This window comes from Microtus ochrogaster, unplaced genomic scaffold, assembly GCF_000317375.1.
Source record: "Microtus ochrogaster isolate Prairie Vole_2 unplaced genomic scaffold, MicOch1.0 UNK1, whole genome shotgun sequence".
In the NCBI taxonomy this organism is placed as follows: domain Eukaryota; kingdom Metazoa; phylum Chordata; class Mammalia; order Rodentia; family Cricetidae; genus Microtus; species Microtus ochrogaster.
This window is the reverse complement of record NW_004949099.1, coordinates 835,542-856,318: the sequence shown is the minus strand read 5'-3', so window position 1 is coordinate 856,318 and position 20,777 is coordinate 835,542. Positions and strand designations below refer to the sequence as shown.

The 20,777-nt window shown below is 42.4% G+C and overlaps 1 protein-coding gene across 1 annotated transcript in view; it reads left to right on the top strand.

Annotated features, from left to right (window-relative positions):
• Gmcl1 (germ cell-less, spermatogenesis associated 1) overlaps positions 1-20,777 on the top strand; it is a 40,576-nt gene that overhangs the window by 834 nt on the left and 18,965 nt on the right. The window contains exons 2-7 of the mRNA XM_013353027.2: positions 8,778-8,901; positions 11,607-11,703; positions 13,456-13,553; positions 16,014-16,126; positions 16,650-16,715; positions 19,363-19,447. Coding sequence (XP_013208481.1) covers positions 8,778-8,901; positions 11,607-11,703; positions 13,456-13,553; positions 16,014-16,126; positions 16,650-16,715; positions 19,363-19,447 — 583 coding nt within the window. The remainder of the gene's footprint in view (positions 1-8,777; positions 8,902-11,606; positions 11,704-13,455; positions 13,554-16,013; positions 16,127-16,649; positions 16,716-19,362; positions 19,448-20,777) is intronic.

Below are 20,777 nucleotides of genomic sequence, written 5' to 3'. Positions count from 1 at the left end.
ACAGACTTGGGGTCAGCGCGGCAGGTGGACGTCTGCAGACAGACTTGGGGTCAGCGCGGCAGGTGGACGTTTGCAGACAGACCTAGGGTCAGTGCGGGACCTGGGCGTTTACAGACACTTGAGGTCAGTCCGGGATGTGGGCGTTTGCAGACAGACCTGGGGTCAGTGCGGGAGGTGGACATTTGCAACAGACCTGGGGTCAGTGCGGCAGCTGAAGAGCCTAGGATTCTGCACTTTACCCAGAATCTTCCTGAATGTCAGAGCCTCAACCTGGGACAGCAAGGACTAGCCAGAGCATCTGCGGACATCCCTAGTGTGCCTTTGCTTTCTGAGTAGGTAGCCACAGGAAAACTTGCCTGGCGTGGACACCTCTCTGTGTCTACTTGACGGACCAGTGATTGCACATGTGAAGACTGGCAGTACTGTACGTTCCCCCGAATTAAGAATAAAGGCTTGTCAGAGTAGACTTCTTGATGTAGGCTCTGATCTGTGTAGTTTGCCTAAGATTTTTGAGGGAAGAATTGAAAAAAAAAAATTGCTTGTAAAGTAAATGTGGCTTACATCAGAATGTATTTTCATATAAGGAATATATTTGCTCTTTTTTCTCTTTTAAGGTCAATGTTAGAATCACACAGATGTAATTTTTAATGAAATTTTTAAAAACTTATATGTTCAGTATTTTGCTACACATGCATTGCATTTTAGTTGACAAAAAAGTCTAGGTGCTGGAGACGTGGCTCAGTGGCAGAGCTAACATATAAACAGCATAGGTAAAAACCAGATTGATATAAAACCCTGTCATTAGGGTTTATGTGTGAATGTATTTACAAGGTGGATGTACAGAAAAATGAAAATACTATTTCCACCTCATAAAGTTGCACAGATTTAGCCCAGCAAAGTGGCACAAGCCCGTCATATGTAAAGTCTGGTGGCCGAGACAGGAGGATCTTAAGTTGGAGGTCAGCCTGGGCCAGAGAGTGAGTTCAAGACCTTCCGGGGCTGTATATGGTGACCTGGAGAGAAGGGAGAGGAGGAAGGGGCTGGGGAGTGTTGAAAGCGCTCAAGTATTTAGACCTAAGAATGAGCACAAATGAGGTAGCTGAATTTTTTTTTTTAAGATTTATTTTTACTTATGTGTATGTCTGTATGTGGGTTTGTGCACATTCCTGCAGAGTCCAGGTATCCAGGGTGGTGATACCTGGTAACTCTAGTCCCAGGGATGTTGTGAGCCCCTCATATGGATGCTGGGAATTGTACTTGGATCCTGAATAAGAGCGATATATGCTCTTCACTCCTGAGTTACCTCTACAGGCCCACAGTGCCTGCCTTTTGTGCACTCAGTAAGTATTAGAACTCTTTGGTGAACTGACCCTTATGTCATAAGATGTGCGTCCTTTATTTAGCCTTAGCGACTTAGCCATTCCTACTTCCTTTTGATAATTGATGTACCTGCCCCATCCTTTTCTAACCTATATCCCACATCCCATCAACCAACCACCCCATCAGACAATCCCTCCCATAACCCAGTGCCTTAGCCATTCTAGGTAAACTCTGCTGACAAACTATTTCCCCGGCAGCATCTGTTCACAGATGTGCCTGCATATGGAGGGTCTTTCAGTATTGCTCTCCACCTTACCTTTACTAAAGTGGAGGGTCATTGATTGCTAATCGAGCCAGCCAGCAAGGTCCAAGGATCTGCCTGTTTCCCCCTACCCCATTAGGATTACAGATGCTGGCAATTCAATTTGGGTTGCTATCTTCACCCCCACCCCTACCCTCATCCCTGCTTACCCCCTATTCAACTCAGGTCTTTGTGCTTGAAAAGCACTTTCGTGTCTGAGTAACTGCCCAGCCCCTGTTTGTGTATATATATTTAAGTTAGGTATGTATACAACATATAATTGAATCTTGCTTTTTAAAAAAAAATCCAGTAAGACAGTCTATACCTTTTGATTAGTTTATAGACCATGTATGTTTAATGTAATTGTTGAAATATATGACAGAGCACACATTTTAAAGAAGAGAAACTGATCTGAAAAAGGAAATTTTAATATAAATCTTACTAACAAAGAATAGGAAATTAACTATTAAAGACAAAATATAAGAAGAAAAGATCTTTTTTAAAAAAGTGCATGACACATACCTATAATCTCAGCACTCAGGAGGCTGGGACAGGAGACTCAAGGTTCAAGGACAACCTAGGTTATGTTGTGAGACCCTGTTTCAAAAAAAAAGAAAAGAAAAGCATGTCAGAAAAAAAACATGTCAGAATTCAGAGTGTGAGTGTCTAGTCGATGTCTGACTGCAGAGATGAAGGTGTAAGAAAATTCTTGGCTCCGTAATCTGGGTTGCTGATTCTGATTCCTTGTCAGGTTGTCCGTTGTGCTTGCCCACCTCAACAAACCTGCTTGTGAAAAGCTTTAGCTCCTGTGCCTACCCCTCAACTAACCCTTCTGCTAACTGCCTGTCTTTTACATGGACACAGTGCTAACATTCACACTGTTCTGCAGCAGATTTTCTGCATCATGTTCACAGGTTATTTGTAAAGAAATGGAAATCTAGTGAGCAGGTGTATTCTGACTGTATAAGCCAGTCACTGATAGCAGGCTGTAGACAAGGCTTACGGAGCACTCTTCTCGGGCCTGTGTCAGGGGAAGCATTTGCTAACCTCATGTTAGACTAAACTTTCACCTTTTGGAATGCAGTGTCACTGATCCATGTTGGGACTGAGCCCAGGACTTCATGGATGGTAGGCAAGCACTCTGTCCTATGAGCTACATTCCTAGCCTCTGGGATCTTTTCTTACCTCCTGTCAAGTGCTTCCAGCTGGGCTGATTCTGTTTGTATTTTATTTACATAAATATATCTACATAAATATCTACATTTATTTTTGTTTGAGGAAGGTATTGCAACAGTGCATGTACAGAGATCAGAAGACAGCTTGAGGGGTCTGTGGATTTTAGGGCTTGAGGTCTGGTGGGCACGGCCTTTCCCCGCTGAGCCATCTCACCCCACTCCCTCCCTTCAGTGTCTCATTGTGTAGCTCTGGCTGGCCTGGGAGTCACAGAGATCTCACTACCACTATCCCCGCCTGATCCTAGGGTTGAAGTCAGTGTCGCCATGCCTGGCCTGGCCCCCTTTTAAAAGTTTCTTGTTGTCCTAGAGTTTCTCGCTGCATAAAATAATAATATCCTTTTATTGTGTTTTGAGATTTTTCTCACTCTTTTGAGGTACGCTTGCATGGAACCCATCTTTGAACCCTAGACTGCCTACAAGGGCCTGCCTTTCCTCCAGTCTGCGTCTGCCTGCTTCTAATTATTATAACTGAGGTTCTCAGTAGTTCAGTAGCTTCTCCCCCTTTCTTTCTCCTTTATTTCTTTTCTTTTTTTTAAGTTTTGGTTTTCAAGACAGGGTTTCTCCATAGCTTTGGAGTCTGTCCTAAAACTCGCTTTGTAGACCAGGCTGGTCTTGAACTCACAGATGTCTGCACTTCTCTACCTCCCAAGTGCTGGGATTAAAGAAGTACCCCCCCCAGCTTTGTCATTTCAGTGAACTACATCTTCAGATATTTTCTCATGAAAGAGTGGAGAAGGTGATTATTTTATTTTATTTTTTTAAAGATTTTATTTATTTATTATGTATACAGTATTCTCAGTATTCTGTCTGAAGGTATGCTTTCAGGCCAGAAGAGGGCACCAGATCTCATTGTAGATGGTTGTGAGCCACCATGTGGTTGCTGGGAATTGAACTCAGGACCTTTGGAAGAGCAGGCAATGCTCTTAACCACTGAGCCATCTCTCCAGCCCAAAGGTGATTATTTTTGCTTATATAAATGAAACTTAGTCTCTGTTTTTTCCCTCTGACAGCTTATGGTACTTTATATGACTTTTCATATCTTTAAACATCTACTCTTTTATAGCTTTTATTTTTGAAATTAAAATATAATTACATCATTTTCCTCCTTCCCTTAAACCTTTCCCCTGTATCCACGTACTCTTGCTCTCTCTCAAATACATGACCTCTATCCTCTCTAAATATATAATGCAGCCTGTTGAGTCTATATAATGTTGCGTTTATGAGTGTGATTTGGGGGCTGATCACTAGTATTGGATAATCAATTCAAGGACCCTTCCCGGGGAAGACAGTATTTCTCCAGCTCTCAGCATTCCTTAGTTGCCTGTAGCTCTTCATCTAGAGTCGAGGCTCAATGACAGGTCCCTCTTCCAGGTTAGTGTGCCTGTTGGTATTATCCTTTTCAGGTCTTGTTTAGGCAGCTATATTGGTGAGGTGTCGTCTATCTTTGAAGCTTCTTTGATATTTCTAGGACACAAAAATCTCTCAGCAAATTTCCTGTTCCTCTGGCTCTTCCTGTCTTTCTTACCCTGTGACCACTGAACCTTAGGTGCAGAAGTCTTCTTTTAAAAAAAATTATTGGTTTTTTTTTTTGTTGTTGTTGTTGAGAGTTTTTTGTTTGTTTTGTTTGTTTTTCAAGACAGGGTTTCTCTGTGTAGCTTTGGATCCTGTCCTGTAACTCACTCTGTAGATCAAGCTGGCCTCAAACTCAGCAGAGATCTGCCTGCTTCTGCCTCCCAAGTGCTGCGATTAAAGGTGTGTGCCACCACAGCCCGGCTGAAACAGTTACTGTAATTTTATTTGGTGTGTGTACATGTGCGTACATATTCCCGTGCAGAGGTCAGAGGACGGGAAATTGACTCTCTCCTATTTCACACGAAGGTCCCAGGCATCAAACTTGAGTCCTTAGACTTGGCAACAGGTATCTTTACGCACAGAGCCTTTGATGATGTGACACTGTCTTTGCCTTCTTGCCTAAGCATAGATGAAGATTTGACCCTAGTCTAATTCTGTTTTCTTTTTACTTGACCATATTTTTTCTCCTCTGAACTTTTGAAAGTATTTTCTGTGGTATTTTAGAATATAATGAATCTTCTAATTGTGAGTCTTTTGGTAGCATGGTATTGGTGAACCCTGACAATCCAGACTCACATGCTTGTCTTTAAATATCTCTTTCTTGTTCTGAGCAATTTTCCGCTATTGCACCCATTATCATTTCATAAGCACAGTCATTTAAGAATTACAGGCATACAAACATATATTTTTAAAAATTCCTGTTTCCCTGTGCTGTGAGTTTCCTTTGGAACTCTTGCTCGCTCTTTTCCTTGACTTTCATGTTTCTACTTAGTTTCAGCTGTCAACTTGACAGCCTAGTGTTATGTGAGGGAGTCTGAATTGGAACATTTCTTGAAGCATATGGAGCATTTTTGTGATTGCTTAATCGATATTGAAAGACTATTCTTAGTTGTCAACTCAACTACATCTCGAATTAACTAAAGCCTAAGGGGCTGGGTACACCTGTGAGGTGTTTTTTTCTTAATTAAATCATTTGAAGTGGGAAGACTCACTTTTAATCTTGATCTTTTGAGGTAGTATGATATGCCTTTAAATCTTTCATCTGGGCCACACCTTCTCGGCAGCCTCATGAGCTGAACCACTACTGAATTTTTGGACCTTCTGTTGGTAGCTTAGCTGGACCACAGCCTAAAAACTGTTCTGATAAATCACCCTTATAAGAGTGTGTGTGTGTGTGTGTGTGTGTGTGTTTTGTCTAGAGAACCCTGTTAATGCAATGCTGATTCCAGACACAGGTGAAGCAGTGATTTCCTCTTGTTTTGTTTCATGACAGGGTCTCATTCAGACTTGCTGTTTAGCCAAGACTGACTTTGAACTCTTGATCTGCTGTCTTAGGAGCGCTGAGGTTATGGGTATGCACCACCACACCCAGTTATTTTCCTGTTGTGGTAAAACACCCTGACGAAACAGTTTGGGGAAGAAATTTATTTAGCTGACAATTCCAGCTTACGGTCCATCATTGCAGGGAAATCAAGGTGGCAGGAACTGGAAGCAACTGGCACATTGTATGCAGAGTCAAGAGCAAAGAACAGTGAATTAACACAATGCATTCTCTGCTTCCTCCATGTTTACCCAGTTTAGAAATCTTTGTAGGGAATGGTACCACCCAAAATGTTGATCTTCCCACCTTAATTAACTTAGATAACCCTCAGACAAATCTCTCCTTGAGATTTTATTCTCGGGTAGATCTAGATTGTGTCAAATTAACAATTAGAACTACCACACTCAGCAATTATTTGGTTTCTGTTGTGGTGGTGGTTATCTTTATATGTATGGGTGCTTTACAGGAACCTTGTGCATGCAGTAGTACCCTCAGAGACCAGAAGAGGTCACCAGATCCCTTGGGACTGGAGTTACAGACTATTGGGAACAGCTATGTAGTCACTGGAAATCAAACCACGGTCCAGAGCTCTTAACCACAGAGCCATCTGTCAGGCCCAGAGATTTTAAAAAGTTTAAACTACTAGGAAAGCTACCAGAAGTCATCAGAAATTTTAGGATAAGTTAGTTTGGGCTGGAGATGCCTCAGCAGTTAAGAGCACTTGCTTCATTATCGTGAGAACTGGAATTCATATATGAACCCAGCACCCATGTAACAAACCAGCTATGCTGTGCATACCTGCAGCCCCAGCTCTGGGGGAGGCAGGAGGGAGACATGGACTGGAGGATCTTGGGGGCTTTCTGTTTTTCAATTTATCAGAAAATATAAGCTCCAGATTCAGGGAGAGAACCTGCCTTAAAGGAACAGTAGAGCTGGGCATTAGTGGTGCACACCTTTAATCCCAGCACTCAGGAGGCAGAGGCAGGTGGATCTCCAAGTAGGAGGCCAGCACTTGGTCTACAGAGCGAGTTCTAGGACAGCCAGCACTACATAGGAAAACCCTGTCTCAAAAATCAAACAAAAAAGCAGGGAGAGTGATAAAGAAGGACTTCTACCACCCTCCTGTGACCTCTTCATTTCACAGGCATGTGCATCTACACATGTGCATGCTTGTATACAGATGCACAGACACATATGTAAATAAATAACATCTTTTAAAATTATGTATTTTAAAACTGGATCACTCTCTGTTGGCTGTTGGCCCCCATTCTCTTACTTACTGGATCATCTGGAGCAGAGATTGCGAACTTTTTTTTGAGTAGGGATTCCATGTAGTCTAGGCTAGCCTTGAGCTCACTATTGACCAAAATATGGCCTTGAACTCCTGGTTGTTTTTCCTATTCCTCCCCAGTGCTGGAGTACAGACTTGGTCCATTATATCTGGTGTATACAGTGGTGGGGATTGAACCCAAAGGCCTTGTGCATGCTGTGCAAGCACTCTACCAACTGAGCTATGTCTGTAAGACTGTGTTTGCCAAGCTTTACAACTCAGCTCTTCTACTAAAATAAATCTTGTGCAGAAGTCTATATATTTGCAGATACAGTTGGTGGTGCTCTGGGTGGGGTTACAGGGTGTCCATATTTTATGGACCTACCCTTACTCATGGCCCCTAATCTGCTTATCTGATGGAGGAGGGTCATCTGTCTATATGTTACTTTCATTAGCTAATAAAGAAACTGCCTTGGCCCTTTGATAGGACAGAAAATTAGGTAGGTGGAGTAGACAGAACAGAATGCTGGGAAGATGGGAAGTGAGGTCAGACGCCATGGAGCCAGCCGGCAGGTCAGACATGCTGAATCTTTCCCGGTAAGCCACCACCTCGTGGTGCTACACAGATTATTAGAAATGGGTTAATCAAGATGTGAGAATTAGCCAATAAGAGGCTAGAGCTAATGGGCCAGGCAGTGTTTAAATGAATACAGTTTGTGTGTTATTTCTGGGGCTAAGCTAGCCGTGCAGGAGCCGGGCAGGACAAAAAGCCGGCCTGCTCCCCTCACTACACTTATCCTTTGAGCATAGTTCTGAAAAGCTTTGATCTAGGGTTGCAAACCATTTATTTGTCTAGTGGGGAAAACTGTGAGTTTAAAATTAGTTATAATTAGTTTAGTTTGGAGCTGAAATAAGTTTGAATGAATTTTTTCCTTTTTTTGTATTGCTGAGGATTGAACCAGGGCCTTATACATTCAAGGCAAGCACCCTACCAACTGGATTCTAGTTAAGCAACAGTTACTGCAGCAGTATGGAATCTTCCATAGCACTAGTTGTCTTTTCAAGACATGTTTTCTCTATGTAGCCCATGCTATCCTGAAACTCACTCTGTAGACCAGGCTGGCCTCAAAGTCACAGAGATCTGCCTTCTTCTGCCTCCATGAGTGCTGGGATTAAAGGCATGCACCCCAGGCGCCCGGCTTTTTTTTTTTTTTTTTTTTTTTTTTTTTTTTTTTTTTTTTTTTTGTTTTGTTTTTTGAGACAGGGTTTCTCTGTGGCTTTGGTGACTGTCCTGGAACTAGCTCTGTAGACCAGGCTGGTCTCGAACTCACAAAGATCCGCCTGCCTCTGCCTCTCGAGTGCTGGGATTAAAGGCGTGCGCCACCACCGCCCGGCTATAGCACTGTTTTCTAAACAAGGAAATAAACAAAGTGTGATTGCTCACCTGTCTTTGTTTATTGAGCAAATAGCTTAAATTGATTTAAAACCAACAATTTATAAAGAATAGCTGGAGATATCTCTCTCCTGCTTTACCTGTCTGCTGATAGTAAGAGCACCCATTGTAGCCTCTGTTGACATGTCTCTTCCTCCTCGTTCATATTGTGGGTAAGTTGGATCTTTCAGAAGTGGGACAAAAGTGGTATATGGAAATCAGTGAGATGTTGCCTGTTTTGATGTGCTGGTATTGGACAGGGCCTAGTGATGCTAGTGGTCTACCACTGAGCTGTTTGCTTATATCATTTTGTGTTTTCTTAACAGGAAAAAGCTAAAGAGCACATCTAAGTACATCTATCAAACATTGTTTTTGAATGGTGAGAACAGTGACATTAAGATCTGTGCTCTAGGTGAAGAGTGGAGCTTACACAAAATCTATTTATGTCAAGTGAGTATTTCCCTGATGAAAACATCAGGCTGGGGAGCTGCTTGGAGAAGCCTGGGCTCTCTGGGGTGTGTTCTGCTGTTTGGTTGAGTTTCATAGTGAGCTCTCCCCTAGTGAAGTATCTGCTGGAAAGAAAGATGGTGGGCCCTGCAGGTGAAAGCCGACTGTTGCCTCTTTGTTGTCAAGAAGTTTATTTTAGGGCTGGAGAGGTGGCTCAGAGGTTAAGAGAACTTGTGGTGAAGAGGCTAGCAAGTCTGCTTTTCATCCCGCACGGCTAGCTTAGCCCCAGAATAATTACACCGAAAACTGTATTCACTTAAACACTGCCTGGCCCATTAGTTCTAGCCTCTTATTGGCTAATTCTCACATCTTGATTAATCCATTTCTAATAATCTGTGTAGCACCACAAGGTGGTGGCTTACCGGAAAAGATTCAGCATGTCTGACCTGGCAGCTGGCTCCATGGCGTCTGCCTCATTACCTTCTTCCCAGCATTCTGTTCTGTCTACTCCACCTACCTATGTTCTGACCTATCAGGCCAAGCAGTTTTCTTTATTAGTTAACCAATGAAAGCAACAGGTAGATAGAAGACACTCCTCTTCCAGAGGTCCTGAGTTAGATTCCCAGCACCTGTACAGCTGCTCACAACCATCTACAATGAGATCTGGTGCCCTCTTCTAGTATGCAAGCATACATGGAGGCAGGGCACTGTATACATAATAAATAAATAAATCTTTTAAAAATAAATTTGTTTTAGTGCCTTTTGCTGAAAAATGGAAGAATTGGGGAGAAAATCTGTAACATTCAGGTTAAGGTTATTTATTTTATAACAATTAGAATACATTTCTCTGAAATTTTGCTCTTTATAGAAAGTGAATGGGAAGTTAATGCTTACTAGAAAATCCAGTGGTGTTAAAAACAAAACCTGCAAGTGGTGATTTCATTTATCTGATGTGCTGGGTTTTTTTTTAATATTTCTTTTTTTTTTAAATATTTATTTTATTTAGCATGTATACAATATTCTGTCTGTGTGTATGTCTGCAGGTCAGAAGAGGGCACTAGACCCCATTACAGATGGTTGTGAGCCACCATGTGGTTCCTGGGAATTGAACTCAGGACCTTTGGAAGAACAGGCAATGTTCTTAACCTCTGAGCCATCTCTCCAGCCCTTTTAATATTTCTTACTGTTTATTTACTTTATTTTATGTACACTGGTGTGAAGGTGTCAGATCCCCTGGAACTGGATCTTCAGACAGTTGTGAGCTGCCATGTGGGTGTTGGGAACTGAATCCAGGTCCTCTGGAAGAGCAGTCAGTGCTCTTAACCGCTGAGCTATCTCTCCAGCCCCTGATGTGCTGTTTTTTGAGGCAGGGTTTCTCTGTGTAACAACCCTGGCTGGCCTGGAACTCGATCTGTAGAACAGGCTGGCCTTGAACTCACAGACTGCCTTCCAAGTACTAGGATTAAAGGCATGCCCCACCACCACCCAACATTGATCAAAACTTTTAAAATTTATTTTTGAACAAGTTTACTTTGTTTTGAAGAATATAGTTCAGAATATTTTAAGAAAGGAAGGAAAGAGGAGATCCTTTTAAAATCCCAAAGAATATAATCAGGGTATACATCAAAATACCAATCTTTACTATATCTGTCTTTTGAATCCCTTTAGGTCTCTTACTGACCTAAAGGTGAGGTGGCCTCTGTGAAACCAGATTAGTCATCATTCAAGTCTCACAAATCATGCAGCACCTTCAGACAGAAACCATCGTCTATGTCCTTGTTATGGGCCATAGTCAACAGCTGGCCTGAGGTGTAACAACTCTGTTACTAATATTCGGAAAAAAGACAGTTGCATCTGTACTTAACATGTGTAAAGCTTTTGTCACCCCCCTAAAAAACAGTGATATATATATCACATTTACACTATACTAGGCATGGCAGGCCACTGCGGGATGTAAAGAGTGTGAGCCTATGCACAGTCAGGGCAGAGCTGAGGCACTGGAGCGTGATTTACTGCTAACCATCCTGGAGCACAGACAAATGCTGAGGAATGCCCTCTTTCCCTCTATTTCAGTTACTTACATATTTTTGATGTGGAATGGGACTTTTAATTAGTTAATATTTCATCTGTTCTAAAGAACTACAGTGCTAATTATGAGGAATAGATCCAGTAGGTAACAGTAGACGTCACCCATGTTGGAATTCAGAAACAATTGTGGTCACATAAAACTAAATAGTGGGTCTTGTATTTCTTTGGGATGCATTCTTTCTGGTCCAGTCTGGGAGTACTCTGGATCCTTAATCACTGGGAGACCACAGGGAGAAGTTAGTAGTTTGAGGAGGCCTTGTTTCCTCAGCTCTCCTGAATTCAGAATCATACACCCACTGTGTGTGCTGTTGCTTGTGAGAAATCTGTGGTGTGCTGACCGGTGAGAAGCTGACCAGTTCCATGGTGACGCAGGTTTGGGACTCTGATAGTAGTTAAGAATCTGGTTTAGTTTGGCAGCAGTGTCAGGATGAACATGTTGTTAGTTCATTCTCCATAATGACCGTATTTTAATTTGTTTTCTCCTGTAGATGTTTTGATGCTCTTTTTCTTTTGAAGTGGTATGTTAGATCAGTTTTGATTAGGTAGCTGCTTGGAGTTAGAAATGATAAAATATTAGCTAATGACAAATGTACTAGCTAATCATTGACTTCTTTTTCTAGTCTGGCTACTTCTCTAGTATGTTCAGTGGTTCTTGGAAAGAATCCAGCATGAATATTATTGAACTGGAGATTCCTGACCAGAACATTGATATAGAAGGTATGCGCTCCATAATTATCAATGTATAAAAATCATAAAGATGTAGCCTTACTATTCCTTGATGAAAAATATCCTAGCCTTATAGGCTAGGGGGAAGTTGTGTTATCTGCTGAAAGGGAAGATTTCCAATTAATTCACTCCATAGTTTGTTTTGTCCTTCCTGTCTCTATTTGTCCCCGGAGTCCCATCAATCTGCCCGTGTGTCTGTGGATGAGAAGGATGCGGGAGAGGGAACAGAAGGTGGGACTCCTTTTTAAAGGGTGTATTGAGAGGTGGGAGTATAGTTAGGGTTAGAGTACTTTCCTACCCTGTGCAGGGTTTGATCTCTAACACCAAAAAATAAAAATAAATGGTGTGTAAGGATCTTTTGTGGAGCAATAAGCATATGAATCTTTAGCACCTGTGTCCAAGCTCAGAGGCTCTGTGGCTGCGGAAGCAAGGCTAGGGAGGAGGTAAGGGCTGTGAAAGCATCTCAGTGGGCCTCATGCAGATCGTCCTCTCCTGTCCCTATCCTGCTTCTCCTGCTCATCTCATTTGATAGGCCGAGTGGAGAAGCCCAGGACCTGCTCCATAGGCAAAGAAGCTTAAGGCATTCACAAATTAAACTGAGGAGCATTGATGAGAGAAGCACTGGAAGAGGAGCAGACTTAGCTGTGAGGAGCTGGGCTTGAGTGGCACAGACGTAGCCAGGCGTTAAACTGACACCTTGGTGGCCTGGTACTATGGGTCTGTAATGCAGGCACTGAGGAGGGTCAGGCAGGAGGATTGCTGTGAATTGGAGATCAGCCTGAGCTATATATATATATAGTGAGTGGGCTCTGAAGTGATAGTTCATTTGTATTTTAATAAATAAAGCTTGCCTGGAGATCAGAGAGTAAAACAGCCTCCCTGGTCTGCCTTGCAGACCAGGCAGTAGTGACACACATCTTTAATCCCCATAGCCACACTAGTTGCCAGAGAAACTGGGTGGTAGTGGTGCACACCTTTAATCCCAGTCTAGAGAGGAATATAAGATGGGAGGAGACAGGTCTCAGCTCAGTCTCATTCTGAGATTCCTGGAGGCAGGACCGCCATTTCAGACTGAGGTAGAGATAAGAACCAGTGGCTGGTTGTTTTGTTTTTCTGACTTTCAGGTTGAACCCCAATATCTGTCTCTGGGTGTTTATTAATTGTGCTACAGAGCTCCTTACCTACTCCCCTAAAGAAAATACTATCATGGAGTGATGGGCTGTGTACCTACACTTAGTGATGGATCCACTCACTAGTTCTGATACAACTATGCTCCAGGCCTGAAGGCGTAAGTCACAAACAATGCCACACCAGTTTGGAATTATGATTAATAGGGTGGTATTTATTTAAAGGGGAAAAAACTTACAGATAACCGTCCCAGACAACAGCCCTCTGAACAACCAGGAAGGGAGTCTAGTCGCCAGCAGAGCAGGAAGTGAAGAGAGAGAGACCACGCCCCAGTGGGCTGGTATCTCAGCGGCTATAGGCTGGAGGAGCGGAAGGACCTCCCGCAACACAGGCCTCAATCCTAACTACTGACTATGTTAAGATTATAGAGAGAAGAGTATGGCAGGAATGGGCAGAAGCCACCGCAGCAAGCACTGTTATGTGATAATACCATCAGTAGCCATGGCTGCCATTTAATGGTGCTTCACTAGGTGCATACTAATGTCCTTGCTGCTTTCACAGGAGCCTCACACTTGCATGGAGCATTTCAATATATGTGTGCACTTTTGCTTTCAGCACTACAGGTTGCATTTGGCTCACTGTATCGAGATGACGTCTTAATAAAACCCAGCCGTGTCGTCGCCATCTTGGCTGCAGCTTGCATGCTGCAGTTGGTGAGTATGCCACCACTCAATGGTGTCGCAGTGCCTGGAATATCTTGGTGCACACCTCTAAACAGAAGTGAGATTCTGCTTTTTCAGTCTTTAAAACACAATGTATAAATACTCCATTTGTTAGAAATTGTTGAAGTACTCAACCGAAGCTGTTTAGTTAAATCGAGGGCTTTAATCTCTGTGAGAAGTAGGTGGAGTAGATACACCTCCTTGGTGTGTCACCAGTTGGGACCATTCACTTGCCCACATCCTCTGCAGACTTCTGTCCATTGGTGACATCGCTGCTGAGTGATGGTTTGTGATCAGTAATTTAGTCAAAGAAAAGCTGAGTCTGTTATTTAAGCTTTCTAATTATGATATCATCCTATATAAATGATGTGTGTCAATCAGTGACTGTATATTGAGTATACTGTGCAGTGTGTGGGACTTGGTGAAGGGGGCCAATGAGGATGAACAATCTGTGTGTGCCTTCCAGGAGCTCACAGTGCAGTGAGGGTCAGGTGAGAGGTGGATACATAGCTCAGAGGTCCAGTTACCCAGTGTTACGAGTGTAGCATAAACGCTTCATGGGGTCTCGTGGACTAGTAAAGACAGGAAGGGCCAGCTCAACCTAATATCCTCACAGGACCCTGTATTTCTAGATTGAGTTTGAAGTGTGCATACCTTGCACTGTGTGAAAAGGGGACAAAACATTTCGGGCCAGGAACAGAAAGACCTAAAACGTGAAAGGGTGGAGAGTTAGAGAAGTTAAGGAGTCTGGAATTCCAGTATCAGTTAAGTAGAGTTGGGAGACTGGCAAGACAGTAGAGCCTATGTAGGTACCTGCCACCAAATCTGACAGTTTGAGTCCCATCCCCAGGACAGATAGGGTAGAAGGAGAGAGCTGACTCCCCAGGTTATCCTTCGATCGCTACATGCACGCTATGAAATGTGTGCTCCACCATTCATACAACATAAATTAATAACTATGTAAAATATCCAGATATGGTAGTGCACATCTTTAATCCCAGCACTCAGGAAGCAGAAGCAGGCAAATCTCTGAGGTCAAGGTCAGCCTGGTCTATAGTGACTTACAGACCAGCCAAAGTTACATGGTAAGATCCTATCTCAAGAAATAAAACAAAACATAAATAAAAATAAAAAATATTGGAGAGAAAAACTAAGACCAGGGCATGAAGGTTCCTTTGTATATTAAGTTTAACTTTGTTTGTGAGCACATTTGATTTTTAGATTTTAATCAGGGAAAGATAGTTTCTGCTTTAGGTTGGCAGCTCTGTGATGGAGCACTCGCCCGGCATGCACAGGGTCTTGGGTTTGTTTCCCAGCCCCACACCAAAACAACAAAAGACTTTCAAGTACAAGGTGTGAAGCGAAGCGAGTGCATTAGAGAGACAAATGTATGTGATCGTCCAAATGCCATCTGGATGAAGGTAGCAGTAATAACCACAGAGAGGAAAAGGCTCCAGAAGAAGTCGAGGTGTGTGGGGGGGGTCTACTGGGGCAGTGAAGTTAAGGTGTTAGGAAAAGAAGGGTCTAGAATTGAGGTAAATTCAAAAACCAATGTGGCAATTTTGTGCTTTAATTTAAGCTATGTGGTTTGACCTGCTGATCTATTTAAAGTGTTAGTTATTAGCTTGTTTATTGTCCTGGTTGATATTTTTATCTTTCCAACACTTATTTTGAATATATTTTCTAACTTTAGTCCTTTTGGATTTGTTCTAAATCTGCTTTCTGCCTTATTTTTATAACTTACTAACTCTAACTTAATAATATAGTTGCATGATGAGTTTATTTCAGAAATCTAATGAAAAATGACAATATTCTTTTTGTGCATAGGAGGTGGTTTTTTGAAACCTATGTGAATCTTTTAGATTAGAATATTAATTTGTTATTTAACACTATGATATACTTTAGAGGCCTCTTTTGGGTATTAATGGTACTTTAAACTTTACTGAGTGATGTTCCATATATTTGTATTATTTCTTTGTCTATCCTGTCTCTTTATTAGCTGACTGTGAAGAATTCTTAGATTAATAAGAGCAGGAAAAAACATACAGTAAGGTGCTGTTGAAGAAAACAGAAAACAAGGCACACAGCATCTTCTGTTGCTGTGCCTCCCCTGCCCATTTCATCCCCAGTTCTAGGTGTTGAGTGGGGGTACTTGCTAGATTCTTTTTTCAATATTTTTATTAAACTTAGAAAAACATTTAAGCTTGCTGCACTTGATGAATTTCCTTCCATCCTTCCATCCTTCTTGCCATCCTGCCTTTTGTCCTTCCTTCCATTCTTCCTTCCTTCCTTCCATCCTTTCTTCTGTCCTTTGATCCATCGTTCCATTCTTCCTTCCGTCCTTCCTTTCTTGCTATTTTGATTTGTTTTTCCTTTGTAATATGTGAAAGCCCCTATGAGCGCTGGTTTTCCAGGTGGAATGGCCTTTGCAGTGCTTGTTTATATTTACAGGATGGTCTAATCCAGCAGTGTGGTGAGACAATGAAGGAGACAATTAATGTGAAAACTGTGTGTGGCTATTACAGCTCAGCAGGCACCTATGGATTAGACTCTGTAAAGAAAAAGTGAGTCACTTTTCTTTTTCCCATCCCACTTCTGGGAATTTGGTTGTTTTGGAATTTTACAAGGATATAAGAAAGAATTAATGGGGGAAAGAGCAGAATGATAGAATTCGTTGCTTTGAAAGCCTGCCTTTCTTCTTGACTGAGCATTAAGTTGCTCTGAGTTGCTCTTGGCCATGACAGGGCTGACATATGCTCATACAGCTGTGGCCACCACTTAGGGAGTAGGCATCGTAGACTTGATACTAACAAATATGGACAGTTTGACTCTTGAGAATTGCAGAACTCATTTTCAAATTGTATAGAAGGTAACGTCTTACAAGGTATTTAACTTCTTAATGAGAAATGATACTAATATAAAGGGAATGTCCCGTAATAACTACTGACAAAAGCTATACTAAATTTCAGATCACTGAGGTAGAAACTTTGAGCATGGCCTAGCATGATTAATATCTTTTCTGTGAACTATAAGACATCGGGGAGTTACGAGTTTCAGATAAAAGAGCTGAGCACACTTTATCCTCAGGTGCCTTGAGTGGCTGCTGAACAACCTGATGACTCACCAGAGTGTGGAGCTTTTCAGAGAACTCAGGTATTGGATCCACGTAACTTCACAGCACTCCCTACAGCGACGCTTCCATTTGCTCAGGCATTCCAGGTGTCTTTGTAAAACACAGAGAATAGTATGAGAACCAGGCCTAGAGCGCACACCTTTAATCCTAGCACTTGGAAGGCAGAATCTCTGAGTTAGAGGGCAGCTTGGGTTGCATAATCAAGTTTCAGGACAGCCAGAGCCACATAATAAGACCCCGTCTCAAAAAAAGAAGAGTCAGAACAATGTAATAAAAGGCACCCTGACTGTATGCACAGACTGAGCAAATGCTTCGCATCTAGCTCTCACCGTAAGTGATAAAATGCTCATGTATTGTTTTAACAATTGCAATAGAAATGTCCCACTCCTCAAGACTGTAAAGACTTCCAAGTGCTACCTCTCTTGCAAGCCTGTAGAACTTCAAAGGGGATAGTTTGAAAACCATTTTTATCACAGAACATGATGTTTGAAAAAAATAAATCAAAACATGTTTTAGAGGGTAAGTGTTTTTTAAAGATTTATTTTAGTGTAAGTTTGTTTGCCGAGTTTGTCTGTCCAGGAGTCCTTAGAGACCAGAGAGGTGTAGGGTTTGCTAGAACTGAGGGTGTAGATGTTTGTGAGCCTCTGTGTGGGTGCTGGGAAGCAGTGAGCCCTCCTAATTACTGAGCCACCTCTCCAGACCCTATTTTAAAAATTTTATGGGACAATAGATGACTCAGAGGCTAGAAGGGACTTAAGAAAAAAAAAAAGCCGATTGACCTGAATTCTATCCCCAGATCCACAAGGAACCAGTCCCTAAGACTTATCCTATGATTTCCATGTCATGAACTGCTCTCTCTCTCTCTCTCTCTCTCTCTCTCTCTCTCTCTCTCTCTGTCTCTCTCTCATACACACACACACACACACACACACACACACACACACACAGAGAATAGACTTCAGTGTGTACTGACCCTGATGAAATCACACTCCTAGTTAGCCTGGCCTTTGAAACATACCTACTTACCATCACCCTTCCTTCCTTCTTGATGTCCCTGGAATATTAATGATACCCTATTGAGGGCTGTGAACGATGCTGTTTGATTGTGCTGTGTTTTTACTGTCACAGCTTTCCTTTATCAGTGAGACTGGAAAATTCTGGATGGAAATGATTTTTTTTGAAGGCTCTGGGGTATAACTGTCATGGGTATGAAGTGTTTTGTTTTGCTTTTTTGGCTTTTTAGTGGGGAAGGTTGTTTTTGAGACAGGGTCTCATTATACAGCCCTGGCTGCCCTGGAGCTCACTCTGTAGATCAGGCAAGCCTTGAACTCGCAGATCCACCTGGCTCTGCCAGGAATGCTGGAATTAGAGGCATTTTGATGAAAATGGATACAACTAAGGGTCTTTGTGTCATGTCTTTTGAGGTGGAGAAGATGCTAGAGACCTCACTGAGCTTTGTCTAAAAGGTGTCACAGAGGAATCGTTGTAAAACCCCCCAAAGCTCTTCTCACTAAAGGAAAGGGAGAGAAAAGGAAATGGAGTGAATGCCAATGACCACATTTGCATTCTAAATTTAAACTACTGTTCCTCCTCATCTTACTCAGAGAGTAGTAAAAATGTTGTTTGTTTGTTTGTTTGTTTGTTTTTAAAGACAAGGTCTCATTGTGTAGCCCTGGCTGTCCTGGAACTCACAGTGTTGATCAGGTTAGCCCTTGAACTCAGAGAGATCCTCTTGCCTCTGCCATGCCTGACTTAAATGTTTTTTCTGACCAAAAGTTCTTTGAGGCACAGATGTTAAAGGTTATTTTGAATAGCATGTGGTGGCATGCTGATAATCTTAGCACTGTGAATGCTGAGACAGGAGGATGGCAAGTTTGAGAACAGCCTAGTCTGTATAGAAGTTTCCTGCTTCAGGAAAAGAGAAATGATTACTTTGAAGATGTAGCTCTTTTAGTGAATTTTCAGTCTGTTTTTTGTTTTGTTTTTTTTTAATTTTTTTTTTTAAAAATATTTATTTATTTAATATGTATACAATATTCTGTCTGTGTGTGTGTGTCTGCAGACCAGAAGAGGGCACCAGACCTAATTACAGATGGTTGTGAGCCACCATGTGGTTGCTGGGTATTGAACTCAGGACCTTTGGAAGAGCAGGCGATGCTCTTAACCACTGAGCCATCTCTCCAGCCCCTGTTTTGTTTTTTATTTTCACATAGAAAGGTAGAGAGGAGGACAAGGGGCTACTCTTTGGTCAGATTCTGCAGTACTTTTCCAGCGTCAGTGACTAAACGCAGGATCTGCAGATCCTTCACGAGCAGTGCCAAAACTAAGACTCGTGTGAGGTGGAGTGCTAGCCAAGGTGCTCTGTCTTATGCAGATGAGATTGCTGTCATTTTTAAGACAGAAAAAGTTTAGGGCCAGTGAGATGGCTCAGCAGGTAACAGCAATTGCTACACAGGCCTCATGACCTGAGCCTGTGGTAGAAAGAGAGAACCAAGTCCTGAAAGTTGTTCTCTGACCTCAGCTTGCACGTCAGGACACGTGTGTGCCTGTACACACACACACACACACACACACACACACACACACACACACACCCCTTTAAAAGTTCCCCAGAACCCTTCAGCTGTGTGTGAAGACAAGCTTACTCCTGCGTTTTGTCTTTTCCAGTATAAACGTCATGAAACAGCTCATTGGTTCATCGAACTTATTTGTGATGCAAGTGGAGATGGATGTATACACAGCTCTTAAAAAGGTACTGATGTTTGTCTACAGGAATATTCCTTCAGGTTGCACCGCAGTGAAAAGCTGGGAACATGCTCAGATAGCAGTGGGACTACACGTGCTGCTTGGCTTACAGTGGGTTGTGTCTCTGTAATCCATCATCATAAGCTGAAAATACCTAACCTGCTGAGTGCCACAGCTTACCCTACCCTCCTTGAATGTGCTCCGAATGCTCATTAAGTGTCATGTGACTCCTGTAGTTTGCTCAGTTCTCTCCTGACGTGAAAGCAAGTGATCCTTGTTACATTTCTGTCACCACAGTTGAAAACCCTAAGTCAGTCTGCCAGGCCGTCTCAAACAAGTGGCCATGTGCCAAAACTAAGTCTTTATTTGGAGTTAGGGTTCATGACTGTCTTAGTTACTGTTCTGTTGCTGTGAAGAAACACCATTACCAAGGCAACTTATAAAATAAAATGTTGGGGCTTGCTTACAGTTTCAAAGGGTGAGTTCATGATTATGGCAGGGAGCATGGCAGCAGGCAAACAGGCATGGTCCTTAGAGAAGTAGCTTATATCATTATCAGCAAGAGAAAGATTGGGCCTTCAGTGGTCTTTTAAAACATCAGAGCCCACCTCCACTGACACACTTTGAAAAAGCCACACCCCCTAATCCTTCTCAAACTGCTCCACCAGCTGAGGACCAGGCATTGAAATAAATGAACCTATGGGGACTGTTCTCTTTCAAACCACCACAAACCACGATACTTGGTTTTGCTCTTTCTCCTGGAAGCAGGGCCTCATTCTGCATCCCACAGTTATACATGTGTTGTGATTACACGTGTGAGCCCAAGCCCAGCTTTTTTTTTTCATCCTTTTGACAGATTTAGGTCTAATATTGTTACACAATTGAAAAAAAATCAGCTATGACTCTGACTGGGCATCTGTACTCAGAGACATGCTTGAGGCAGAGGCCACTGCTCTTGCCCCACTGTGTCATCTGTAGTCCATTGTCCCTCTGCAAAATGTAGTGTGCACTTGGTGTAGCGGTGAAAACCTTCCTAGTCACAACAGTTCTGTGTCCAAGGTGAGACTACAGTTGCTAGTTTTCTTCAAGGAAACTTAACATTTAGGCTGTTGAGAAATCGAGGGGGAGGGTGGTGTCACACTTTTTCTGTGACCTGCACTGGCAACCGTTCTGTTGGTATAGCTGCTTTGATGCCAGGAGTGATGGGTGCTCACTCTGCCAACACCATGCTTATAAACACGAAATATACATTTCTTTAGTGGCCTGGAGGGAGACACTCCATGACATTCTGGTTGCAAATTAAGAAATGTAAACTCAAAGCCGGGCGGTGGTGGCGC